Raw genomic sequence first — 13,252 nt, 5'->3', positions numbered from 1 at the left:
AAACTGCAGTGCATGACAAGTATGATGGACTTGTATTTATAAAGTGTTCATGAAAAGAGAATAATACTGCTTTTCAAGCTGCCATGCAGTCTTTTTGTTCTCTGTCATTTCTGATGAGTGGAATTTATTCATCCTCTTTATTTTCTAAAGTGTTGAAAAGTAAGTAAATGCATGCAATTGTGAAACTAGTGGGGACTGAACTTTTTTCATAATTGGGAAGGGATATTACTGGCATAATTTCAGCTTTATGATGGATGTACATATTCTGGGGATGCAGTCATACTGCTAAAAAAAAAAAAAAAAAAAAAAAAAGTAGAACTGAACTTTGAAGAAATTGTCTTAATGTTTTGGCAACTTGACCACACATGGGAAAGGGGATGGTTTGTTGAGAACATACTGAAACAGTACATACCCTATAGTTGGAGTGTTTTGGTTGGTTGGTTTTTGAAGCAGAATGCATGATGCAAGTGAAATTCTGTCATAGTGCTGTTTTTTTCTTTTCCTTTTTAGAGCAATACCAGCCTCGTGCTTTTACAGTGATAATGTTAGAAATGCATAGGAACATAACAGTGGAAGGGGTGTCCTGGGCAATGTTGATCCCTTTTGCCAGGAGTCACGCACTGGTCCCTTTAACAGTTGTAGCCTTGCTTTGCAGGTGGTAGTGTTGATTTGCATTGAAGCTGAAATTTCAGTGTTATCAGAACTGGAGTTAATATAAGCAGGAGCTGGTTTATTTATCAATAGTAAAAGTAACCAATGCTTGACTTTAAATGGTTGTGTGACTTGTTCGACAGGTTGCTACGGACATTATAGGTCAACTTTGGGGACCGTAAAGATTACAAACTAGCTTCTTTGACCTCCCACACTGTTGCATTGCATGAGCAAAGTAACTTTGTGGGCAAGCTTATAGAAAATCTGTTTCATCTCAGTTCTCGCTCCCTGGCTTACTTGCTCTCAATTTTTAGACATTGTATGAAAATCTATGGCTGATGAGTTTGGATTTGTTAGTTATGTAGTAGGTATCACTGAGTTGAAATGCTTTTACCAGGTACACTACAGTAATAAAAAAATTTCATGTCATCAATTGTGTCATCTTTATAACTTTATCTAATAAACAGCTTTTCATGAGAACCTGGAGCTGTTGAGAGTCCTATGGCCTTACTCACAGGCCTCTGCCTGCCTACTCTTTCCCCAAGATTCTTGATAGAACCTTGTTTCTGATTTCCGTAAGAGACAAATGTACTTGTGTGCATTTTAGGGACAAATGAAATGCTGAGTTGTCAATACTCTTGATAAACTGATCTTGACAAGGTTGCTTTTTTCTTTGTTTCCTCCTTGAAGTTCGTTACTGCTGTTTACCACATCAAAAACTAGATTGTAAGCTCTTGTGCAGGAACAGCCTTAGTTGTTTGTAAAACAGCTTCTGTAAAAAGGTCTCTTGAATAAAACCAAAATGTTAAGCTAAAACTGCACTTAAACTCAGTAGTATTAGTGGTCCTCATTGAAAGTTGTGTATTGTGTTGAAGCAGCATGCTGTGTCTCAGTGATGGTTTATTTATAGTATTCCTGTATATAGTATTTAGCCTTACATTTCATAAACAATGCTTAGGGTATTCCATTCTAATAAAATACTAAATGTGTTTGTTTCTGGTGGATATTTCTCAATAAAAGGTTTGGATCTAAGGAAACTAGCACTTTTACAGCTGATCTGTGGTGCCTATTCCTGCTTCTGTTAGCAGTAAGAGGGAAAATGATCTGTGTTTTGTGATTCTCCCCCCCCCCAATTTTTCTCTATGCTTAGTTCAGTTTGATGATCTGACCTCTTTCACCTCGCCTTATAGTGAGATTATTTTTAACTTGACAAAAATGGCGTATGCCACTAAAATTTTAAGGACTGTTGCATAGTTTTACCATGTTTTAATAAGAACTCTCCCCTGGTATTTCCGTTAATGTCACCATATCAGTAAATCTGCAATCCTCAGCTCTGCACATTTCTAGCAATGTAACAGTCTAAACAGAATTTATTTCTGTTCCTTCTTGAGAGAGATTTCTTTGACATGTCAGTATTRAGGTAGAATGCAGTCCTCACAACTTCTTCACTAGACATCTCCCTGGCTCCAGAAGAAATTTGATACCATGTTTAGTTGTACAGTGTAGTTCTTGGTTTGTGCATTATGTTTTTGGTGCCTTGAAAGTTAAGATTTAACAATAAGAAATCCAAAATAGATTTTGCAGGGGTTTTCTGCCTTTTGAGTTATTTCAGTTACAGGTTTTAACAATGCTGTTTTTCCTGAATATCTCCTGTTCTACAGAGTCTCCTTTTTGTGCATAGGCTGAAAATAATAGTTTAAAGCCATTGTAGTAGAAGTGTACAATAAGCACTTGTCTTGGGAAGAAAGCTTGCTATAAATAAACCTGCTGTTTTCTTACGTGCCTACCCTAACTTTAAGGATGTGAAAATGTAGCGAGACAGCCAAGACTAGGCAATAGTGTCGTGGGTTTTTTTGTTTGTTTTTTTTGGCTGTTAACAGCAAGGGAAGGTACTTCACATAAGTATCAACTAGCTTTTAGGCAAAACTTAACAGCAATCTGCTAAAATTGAAATGAAATCATTCTGAATTCTGTTTTTCTTCTCTGTGTACCTGAAGATTTGAGGAAAATTATGTAGCACATTCCAAATTAATGGTCAGAAGGGCTATGTGGTCAACTTCATTAAACTCACAGCCCTCTCAAAATTCATTAATTTACCTGAAATATTTCTGCAGGAGTAACATTATGTATTCATTTCCATTTCTGATAAATCAATTAGTAAAGTTCTTGGAAGAAGAAATACAGTTGAACAATAAAAAATGGAATTAGCTGATGATCCTCCTACTTTCTCCATCTACGGAATTACAGATAATTGAAATGGAATTGGATTGAGCTAAGGCTGTGATGTCTTCCTTTCATATGGACCATCTGTAAAATGCTGCTTTCAATAATACTGCTTTTTGAAAGAGTTCCACTATACTCCCTTATTTTCATCATGTAACAAAATCTAACCAGGTAACCTTCACCCAATGCAACCTATGTTTTATTTTCTTACTAGCTGGCTTTACAAGAGTTCTTGGAGATGCACCGCCTTTGCTACCTAAGAACTGGGCACTTGGGGCATTGGGCTTTTTTTTTTTCCCCCTTCTTCCTTTCCTCATGGGATTGTAGAGCTTGTTTTATGAGGCCCTAAAACTTTGAGACTGTCAGAATTACCACTGTCCTAAATAGCTACCAAGATTTTTCATTACCAGATTTCCATATATGAGAAATACTTGGGTTTCTGGTTTTATCAGTTATGGGCCTAATCTAATATCCATCAGAATCTGTGCACACAGGCTATGAGGTAGACCTAAAGACCCTGGTCCTGCAAGATTTTAAAATGGATGTTTAATTCAAAGATGTGTCACATGCTGACTTACACATGTAAAAATCTTTTGGGGATCTGGAAATAAAGTTTACAGTTTATCACATGTATCTGTTCTATGCTTTGGTTTAAGTTAATGAACTAGTGATTAAAGAAACTCCTTGTAAATACTATTTAGGAGGATGGTGTTTCACAGTGATTCTTAACAGCAAGAATTTTAAGGGTCTCATTAAAGAAAGCTTCCCCTATCAACTTCCCCTATCAGGTCTAGGATGTGGTGAAATTGCCTGATGTAAGGAGAAACACACATACATTTTTTAAAAATCTTTTAATGTAAAATGCAGAGCAAATAGTTCAGAAGGGTCAGTTTCAACAATTCAGTGCATTTTGCACTATGAAGCATTACTTCATTTTTACAAAATATGAATTGATAGCTTTGCATCTCCTATTCTTATTCTCCTATTCCTAAACACAAGTGCAAGCACATTCAGCATGATTCACATGATACGGGCACAGTTTATTTCTTTAAAAGACATCATTCGGCATTAAATTTTTATTGTGTGTATGAATAGAAGTTTCCATGTGTTTGGTGTAAGTGCTTTTTTTTTTTTTAACATACTTGGTCATAGAGTTGGTACATTGTGGGTGTGCCACAACTTTTTTTTTTTTTTAGAAGTTCTACAGGATTTGTTTATAAAAGATAGAAAAAGTGTTTGTTGCTATATAGCTGTTAATACTAGTAAGGATTTTAATGCCTTATGAACTTGCATGCCTCTTTTAACATTTCTTTCTCATCATTACATGCCTATTTCTCTTTTAGGCCATCTTTTTTGCAGTCCTTTTTCAGGATATAAAATACAAAAGGATGAACCATTGTGAATAAGTATGTAAGTCAAGTGTCTTTTTCTATAGCACAAATAAATTCACATCAAAACCAAAAGCTAGTAAATCTCTTCATTTAAAGCTACTGTCAGAAGGAGTGAGACCTCTTATCACAGGTGCAGATAAATTATTTAGTACAACTTAATTTACTTAAAAGATTTTGGGGAAAACTTACTAAGAAACTTTTTTTTTAATCCACAAAGTTGAAGGTGCTTACAAAATACCAGTTTAAAAAAAGCTAGAAGGAAAAGATTAAGTTTTTCCCTTTGGGGAAATACCTAGTTATCTATCCAACTGAGAAAGGAAAAAGGGAAGGAGAAAGGGAAGTTGCACAAGTACATGTGTCTGGGACTAGGAAACAAAATAGGAACTCATTTAACATTGCAAACTTTCACACAAGGAACTTAATAGTATGGTTGCAAAGGACATGGTAAGACAATACTGAATTAGATGCAATTTTTTCAGAATATATTTGGAGAGTGACCACGCTAGTTATAAAATTAATTAGTACATTGGGTTTGCTTGGAACTATGACTGAAAGATGAGGAAAATGCAATAGCCTCCAGGACCTTTCTTCTCCAGAGAAAAGCTGGAAAAGCAGAACAGTTCTGAACAACTACAAGAAACACAGTATATCTTTTACAGAAATACATAAATCCACAATTAATTTAAACCAAAGATGAGCTTAAGCTACAATTTTTCTTCCAGTGCTTAATAATAATGATAAAATCTAAGGTCTCTTTGTATGTCAAGAATCAGGTACTTGGAATAAAAGTGTTTTTTAATCCTATCTGTAACTTTGATCTAAAGCTTGCTTTCTCTCCCCTCCCCGCTGATGTTCCCTCCCATACCCATCCCCAGAAAGCTCCTAGTCTCCATTAGAACAACGTTGTGTATTTTGTCTCTGTAGGCATATAAATGCAGTATTTGCAACTATGCTTAAAGAAACTTTAATTCTAATTAAAACTAAACGGATCATCTCATTCAGAAGTCTCAGCTGCTAGAGTTTCTAACAATGACAATTTGTTGTATTTGCCAAACCCTTAAACATGTAGTTTTCCTGTTCAAGTTTTATTAGTCTTTTCTGTTTGCACTGCTGTAAGAACTGACCTAGAGGTCTTCACCCCAGTATATTCATCATTCTTTGAGAAAAATAAAATCTTAACTGATCTTAATGTATYGTATTTTTGTTTCTGTTCTTTCTGGTTATCTTGTTTACGTTCTGATTTGACCAGGTGTCTAGGTATTAGGAAAATGCTGCCATCACTACTGCAATGAATGGCATATTGGCTTATGTTAACAGGTCTACGCTGGTCATCCCTTTACTGAAAATGTCATAATACAAGTCATTTAACTTTTGCTTCATCAGGCTAACTGATATGCTACACTGAGGGTGCTCCTTCTTAAGGCTCTCCTTTTGTGTTTGACACACATCTTCTTCCAAGAATCATATCCAGCTTATGTTTGCGACAATTCTGGGCAGCAACTTTGTTCTTTCCCCTCTGCCTTATATTGTGTATAAGTGATACCTGAGTATCTCCAGATGGTTTTTTGCTAACATGCTGTTGAAGGAGTCATCTTGCATACTCACAATTTCATTGACAGAAAATGGAATTCTCAGAGCTTTTGCCCAGCGTTCATCATAGCTAAGGTTCTGGTCAGTAGAATTACGGCACCTATGCTTTACTTTGATTTCTCCATCCGCATCTGCTGATGAAGCGCTGAAGTGGACACTGATTGACTTGGCAGCTGATTGTAAGTATGGTTATGAAGCAACTGCTGAAGCGTTGCTTCTCTAGAGCACTCTGAATCACCTTGATATTCCACTTGGCCATATTTAGTATGTTTTTGGCAATGACCACCAACAATTCCTAAGCCATATGGGGAAACAGATTTAGCATCACTACTGTATCCGACAGCACCTTCACTGCAGACTGAATAATACACCAAATCAGAAGAGGTGGTGCTGTGGCTTGAATTTAAAGACAGTTCAGAATCTGAGTCAGGCTCCTCAAAGAGCTGAGAAACTTCTATAGGATTGAATCCTTCCTCCAAAGCCAAAGACATGAGATTAATTTCATGAAATATATTCTCGAGGTTTGGAAGAAGATGAAGGGGTGTTAAGTTTCTAATGTCAGCTGCTGAAAGCAGCCCTGTCAAATTTTTCCCAGGAAGTAGTGATTCTGGATTTGTGATATGAGAGCCCGACTGCAAAGATTCTTGTCTTTATGAATGTCTTGTTTCTGAGTCTGATTGAGTGGGTTAGTCTGAGCTTTGTAGCATGGCATCATGAGGACTGAAACAGTGGCTAACTGCCTGGGTCAAATTTACATTGTAGTGTGAGGATGATGAATTTCAGCCTCTACTAGAAGTAGCAACCTGTGTATTTTCCAGTAAACTCCCCTAAAAGATGATGGGGAAAAAATGGGATCTCTTATAAAATGCCTCTACATCCTTCACCTACATGGTTGTAATCAGTTTATTTTAGAATTCCCCCACTATCTGAATCCATTAAAATTAAAATTTAAAATGTTTAAACTCTTCTTTAGCTATCCTGACCACCACCCCTCCAAAATATTTCCCATTTGTACAGTGCATAACCTGTGTTAGCCTACGGTGAGAGGAAGAGGGGAAGGTGCAGAAGTAGTGGCTGAAGAGCTGGGAGGAAGAGGACTTGGGAAGGACAGTGCGGGTGGGAGTGACTGATGAGTGGTGAGAGGTAGAGTGTACATCAAACTACAGCCTGAGTGTTGCATCTAATCTGGTTTAAGAAGGCTCCTTCTAGGAGGGGTGATCCTGTCCTTTCTCTGGTAGTAGTGTTAATGCTCATCTGATTCAAGCACGAGCTGGTTCAAGGAGCTAAACTGTTAGAGAATTAACCCTGTAAATAAGATAAATAGCTCATCTACAGGACTTAACCAGTGAGAACAGTGGTGTAAGAAAAGTGGGGAGGAGGAAAGGAACTTGCATTTGTGCATTTGAGGCAAAAATCATGCAGTTTCACTGCTTTCTTTTTCACAGGTTATAATAGCTTTCAGGACTGCTAGCTGCCACATTTGGATCAACTACTTAACTGAGGTCTCTTGTGTTCAATTGTCAATTCAACTCCTTTACTTATCCGTTTGGAGGAAATATTTAAAAATCTGTGTTGTTCACATCCTCTGGGAATGTTTTTTTAACTTTAAATCACTCTTCAGTTTTGTTTACAAAATAAAGCTGCTGCATGACCCCTCAGGCTGAATTCCAAAAGGTGCTGCAGTAAAATTAAGGTCCCCCCTGGTCAGAAGTACCAAGCCACTGCAACAGATTACACTGGGGCACTTGCTGACAAGTGGAGTAGTCATAAAGTACATTAATATAGAAAACTTAAGAACGTAAAAGCATCAAATATAGGAAGTGTATGTTACAATTTCTCCACAACTAAGCATACCTATTGTGGTTTGGAAATGGACTTTTCTGACTGCAATTCATTGAACAAACAATGTAAAAAGCACTTTCCACAGGGAAAGAATGACGTACTGTAAAGAAGAGAAGGTTTCAGGTTTTCTGTTATGCTTACTGGGAGCTCAGGTAACAGAAGAAAGTCTTGCCATATTTTTCCTAGTGAGTTATCCTGTGGTAGAGCACCCATAGACTGTGAGATAGAGCTGGTATTGTCAATTAAGCCCTTGAGAAGAAACATTTTTAACAGTTGATAATTAAAAAGTCCCACACTGTAAAGAATTGATACTTAGCTGGAAAAGAGCAAGCATCCCATTTTTAACAGATAAATTGTTGCAGGATGGCAGTGCATAGATAGTCTTAAATAAAATATGCAACAGTGTATTGTTACACCTACATGAAAGCTACAGTCAAATTCCTTTGAAATTATGAAAAGAATTGAGAAAACTAAAATCCTGATGAACTTCTGGACCTTGTTAGTATGGAATGTGTTACCAAAGTTGAACAGGGGAGGAAGCTGATTTATGGGCTAGGAGGCACTATGCAACCTGGTTTCCCAGCACCAGGTGTTCCAGAGATAAGCAAGTTATACAGAAAACTGTAATGAACCTGTAAGACTCCTACAATGGGAAGCATATGTAAGATGCCCTTGGAGTTCTGCAAAAAAGGAATGTAGGCAGCAGCTTCACGGTTTAATGACTGCAGCTTTGAGCTGTGAGAGAAGAGGGAGACTCCAATTAAGATAACTTTTTTGTGAAGATGGGCACCCAAAAAGTAAACAGTATTAACAGAAGCCCAGAAGATAAACAAAACAATCAAAATGTGTTAGCTGCTAATGCTGACTGACCTGATTTACAATCAAGATGGGTCTGTACTTTTTGAAGGTAGCTACCCTCTCAGCGCTTAACCCAATATTTATGACAACTCTCATCTTTGGCTGCAACTGCTTCATAACTGCTAGTGTTTAATACATTGGTGTTGCTCTACAGAAACACACTAAGAGCTGCTGTATAAATACCAGCTGGCATTAGGTTTCAGAAAATTCCTAGTTGAATTAAGGAAGTTGTCCAGCATCTCCATCCAACTTTCAACACTAGATCACAACAAAGACTCRACTTTGTAGTTTTCAAATCCCAAGCAAGTTACTGAGGAAAATTTTACAAGTGTGGCCAATGACAACTTTGGTAAAAGGTGGAGACTAGCTTCTTTAAATTCTTCAGGTAAGTTTAACTGCATTGATTTTGTATTGTTTTTTTGTATTGTTTTGTACTGATATATTGTATTGATATTGTTTGTATTGATATATCGATATATTGTTTTTTAATTAAGTGAAACTGAGTAAGTCATCATGTAATAACCACTGACTGTATTCCAGTCTATTGTTTTCACATTTACCTCTAGCACGTTTTCTGTCTGCAATGACAGCAGTTGTAAATAGTCCTCTGAGAAGAGAAGGGAATCTACATAGTTTCAGTTGCTCTGTGACAGAGGAAACAAAAGCACTTTGTAAAGCACAGTTATTTTACACAAATGGAGGTCAAAGTCAAAGTCTGGGAGGAAGCAGTGCACAGCTCTGTGAAGCACTGCTGCAGACCCTGCCGTCAAGTCTTCAGCCCGATGGGAGATGTTTTATCTTTAGAGTAAGCAGAATAATTGTGTCAGTAGCACCATACTTTGCCCTACAAATGCAGAACTGAGCTCTCCTCCTCTTTGAGGCTGTACCCATCCAACATTGTGGAAAAAACAAATAGTCTTTAAAAGCCAAGCTGCCAAAGCAATGGTAATAGAGGTGAGATTTCTTCTGGCAAAAAAAAATGGATCTGATGTTCTCAGTTCTCATAAGGAAGAGTAAGCAGAATGCTCTTTTACTGTAGATATCAAGAGAACAAAATCCAAAGTGCACCTGTTTTGGTTTAACATCTTTGTTTTTCTGCCTTCAAGTTACAATATATGTGCTCAGATCTGGGCAATCAAGTCTCTGCAAATATAATCCTACATTTGGAGATAAAGCTTTACATAAATAGTGAAAGCAGTGGAATTTAGTGTTCTTTTCTCAAGTATTGATATGCCAAAAAAAACCCTCACCCACAAACACAATATCTTCAAGATGGAGAAAACAAAAAATAATTGAAAAAGTAGTCATTTCTGTAAAGTTTAGAACATTACAACTACATGAATTATACTGGGGGGGGGGTGTCAATTTTCTAGAAGGTGAATAAGGGCATGTCTTACAGAGCACCATCTTACGTCAATGTTCCTTTCCTGTCCTTGCAAAGGACACCTCCAAATAAAAAGAGGAAATCAAGTATTCCTTTCAAAACTACTCAGTTTCTTTCACTACTCTTATCTCTGTGATAGGATCTATATTCACCCTCACTTCCTCTTCAGTTTTCCCTTTTTCCATTTTTTTCATCATTTACTTGATTTATATCCTCTTCTTCCTCCTCCTCCTCTTGCAATTCTGACTGATCATTTCCTTGATGTGGACAACAGTCATTTGAAGCTTCCTGCCATGCTTTCAAGTCAGCATCCTGAAGATATAAAAAACCCCAGTTCTATTAAACAACACAGTCAAAATTAAATCTTTAAAATACACTTTTTTTACAGCTAGAGTATTTCAAACAAAATATACACTAATTAATTCATGTAAATGAACTCACTGTATATAGACTTCATAACATAGTAAGAGCAGCATGAGACTGAAGGTGGTTTTGAATTGCAGACACTTGCTCCTCTTTTGGTACCCAGGCACTGAACCTCTCTGTGGTAGAACTAGACATTCGTAAACACTGGAAACAATTATTCTAAAACAAGCATGTGATGTTCTGATTTCATGGAAGTTTCTACAGCAACARATTCAAGCTAGATCCATACTAAGCAATTATAAATGACCAGTTAGCAAAATCCTTTTTCTTTTTCGACAGGAAAACAAAAACATTACATTTATCGTAATAGCAGCTGTTTCCTCATCACCTCCATGTAGCCCTAGCCCACTACCCATTTACCCAAATGACCTGATTTGTTTGTCTCCAGAAATACAAKTGCTCTCTGATTTACTGTTCTCAGGGTCATTTTTCAAGTTATCTTTTCTCTGTAGTCATATCTGCAGACATGTTAAATGCTGGGGTGAGAAGGGATCACGGTTAAGCAGTTGTGTATGTATAGTTAAAAAACTATGATATTCCAGCTTTAACAGGACAATTCTGAGTTATTAAAATGTGAAACTCTGGAGTGACACCCGAAAACCAAGCAGCTACACTGGACTGGTTCCATATATACACAATGAAATGTTATGGCAGCAGCAATAAAAACAAGCTCTCAACAATAGCAAATGCAATGACTTAAAGTGTTCTTGTTCTAAAAAACACAAAAAATACTTTATAGGTTTTACTTGAAGCATAAATGATATAAATACTCCAGTTGTAATCGTCATCAAAATGTGTACAAAATTTTTAATTATTTCTTTATACAAAACATAAAAAATGAAATGTAAGAAAGTTAAAAATAGTATTTCAAAGGAAAATTAATGTCATTTGAAAACAAATTAATATTAATTTTATTTTCATTTTTGGCTTTCAGTTTTTCCATACATTCTTTTCAAGAATTGTAAGGGAACTTTAATTTTATAATAAGGGAATGTTAATTTTATAAACAGTCAATGGAGCTACTTTTGTGCATGAAGTTAATCCTATAGCTACATGTTTGCAAGATCAGGTTTAACTCTTTAATTTTACAAAGAGTCAATCTAATACTTGTCCAGTGATTATCATTCATTATCATCTTAATTAATAAAACTCATCATCATCACAAACAGATAAGTCAAGGACAATAGCTATTAAAGACCTTAAGCAGCTCCTCTTGAGTTGAGTAGCCTGGAAAGGTGCTGATGATATGGCAGAGTATTCAGCTCCTGAATAACACAGTAAATCCATCACTCTACTGGCTGATTAAGAGGCAAATGCAGGAACAGTTGGAAAGATAATAGCTACAGWCTGATGTCTGGAAAGACAGATTTAGAATACAGAAAGTATATTGATAACAATTTGAAAGTATATGGATGACAATTACAATGACAACTATTAAAAATACAAGGGGTCAAATCTATTCCACCATAAAGGAACAGCTTGCAGAAATTTCGTAAAGAGCCCACAATGTGCACTGCAGATCATTAAAAACCCTCAGAATTCAACTTGCTTTCAGTGGAAATCTGTCTCCAGACGACATCAGTCTGCTGAAGTCTATGATGGAGACAGTCCTTCACAGCATCATCAGAAGGAAAACTAAATTTCTGATGTGCCAGACTGTCGTGATGTTGGCTTACCCAAAAAGTCCAAAAAAAAAAAAAGAATTTTCAGGTCTTCTCCTATCAATATATGGAACTGTTTACCACTAAGGAGAGGGGGGATACTTCTTCTGACCCACCATTTTTAGGTTTTATCAGGAGTCTTTATTGACTTTTATTCATTTTTTAAGAGAAAAGTATAGGTTTGACTGTTTTCTCTGCTAAGCCACATATGGTTTCTGGATGCCCTTAGTTACCAGTCTTAAAAACAGCAACTGAAATACAGGACCACACATCATTTTGTCCTACAGACCCTTTGGTTTCAGAGTAGCACAGAGGTCAGAGTCTCTCTCTGGTCTCTGCACAATGCTCCCACTTTGGAGCTGGGAATGGAGGCCCTGGCGGGGCCGGGGTGCGTAGGGTCTCGCATCTGCAATCAAGACTGCTCACTTTAATAACGCTGCACTATGTGGCTTTGAAGAGTAGTCTTACTGCTTTGTTTTTTCCTCCAACAGGTGATATTAAAATACACTCTTGCCTGCCCACACTTATTACTACTGCAGTAATTTATCTATCCTTTTAAACATCTTGTTTTCACCACTGACAGAGCAGCTGCTGAAGGAGCATGGCCCTGTGACCAGCCGTTCACAAAAGAGGTAGTACAGAAACAACAGTGCATATAAGATTTTACAGAATCCATTTCAAAATATAGGATCATTCCAGTGACACACTATATATGGAAATCACGGCACAATGGGAACCTTTTATCCTTTTTTATCTCAGTTTTGGCTTTTAACAAAAATCCCCTAGCTTATGATAGTGAAGACTTACCCTCCAATGTCATACTTGCCTCCAGCTCATTACTCTTTCCCACCAATGAAAAATAGCTGGAAAATACAGCCTACAACTGAACGCTTCTTTCCATGCCTATGCATCTTTTGGGATTGATTCCTGGGCTGCTGCTGAAAATAGGAGGGATGTTTCCCCTAGAAAAAGCCATGGCATGATTTTGAAGAAGGCATTTCTTTAAACATACCCAGTTGAGTATAAGACTGAGACTGATTCTCCTCCTTTGTCATTATAGAAGACTTAATATTACTGCCAAATACATTGATTGCAGCAGCCTTTCCACTTCTGCCACTGGAGGGTGTGGAAGTTCACACCTCTCACAGCAGACTATTTGCAAATAGTAAACTACAGTGGTACACAAAGACGACCTTCAATTTATATTTGGAAGGATTTCTGCACAA

At 36.9% G+C, this 13,252-nt stretch overlaps 1 protein-coding gene across 1 annotated transcript; it reads right to left on the bottom strand.

The window, feature by feature from the left end:
- Positions 1–350: 350 nt before the first annotated feature.
- NFE2L3 (nuclear factor, erythroid 2 like 3) lies at positions 351–12,846 on the bottom strand. Its single transcript, XM_026066765.1, is given in 9 exon segments — positions 351–5,603; positions 5,606–5,724; positions 5,726–5,819; positions 5,822–5,968; positions 5,971–6,682; positions 9,110–9,199; positions 10,141–10,251; positions 11,564–11,592; positions 12,834–12,846. Coding segments are annotated over 9 exon segments (1,575 nt in total). The 3' UTR covers positions 351–5,343.
- Between the last annotated feature and the right edge of the window lie 406 nt (positions 12,847–13,252).

The sequence above is a fragment of the Apteryx rowi genome, unplaced genomic scaffold (genome assembly GCF_003343035.1).
Source record: "Apteryx rowi isolate R43461 unplaced genomic scaffold, aptRow1 scaffold_248, whole genome shotgun sequence".
Lineage (NCBI taxonomy): Eukaryota > Metazoa > Chordata > Aves > Apterygiformes > Apterygidae > Apteryx > Apteryx rowi.
The sequence above is the reverse complement of the archived record's forward strand: the minus strand, read 5'-3'. Positions and strand labels throughout refer to the sequence as shown.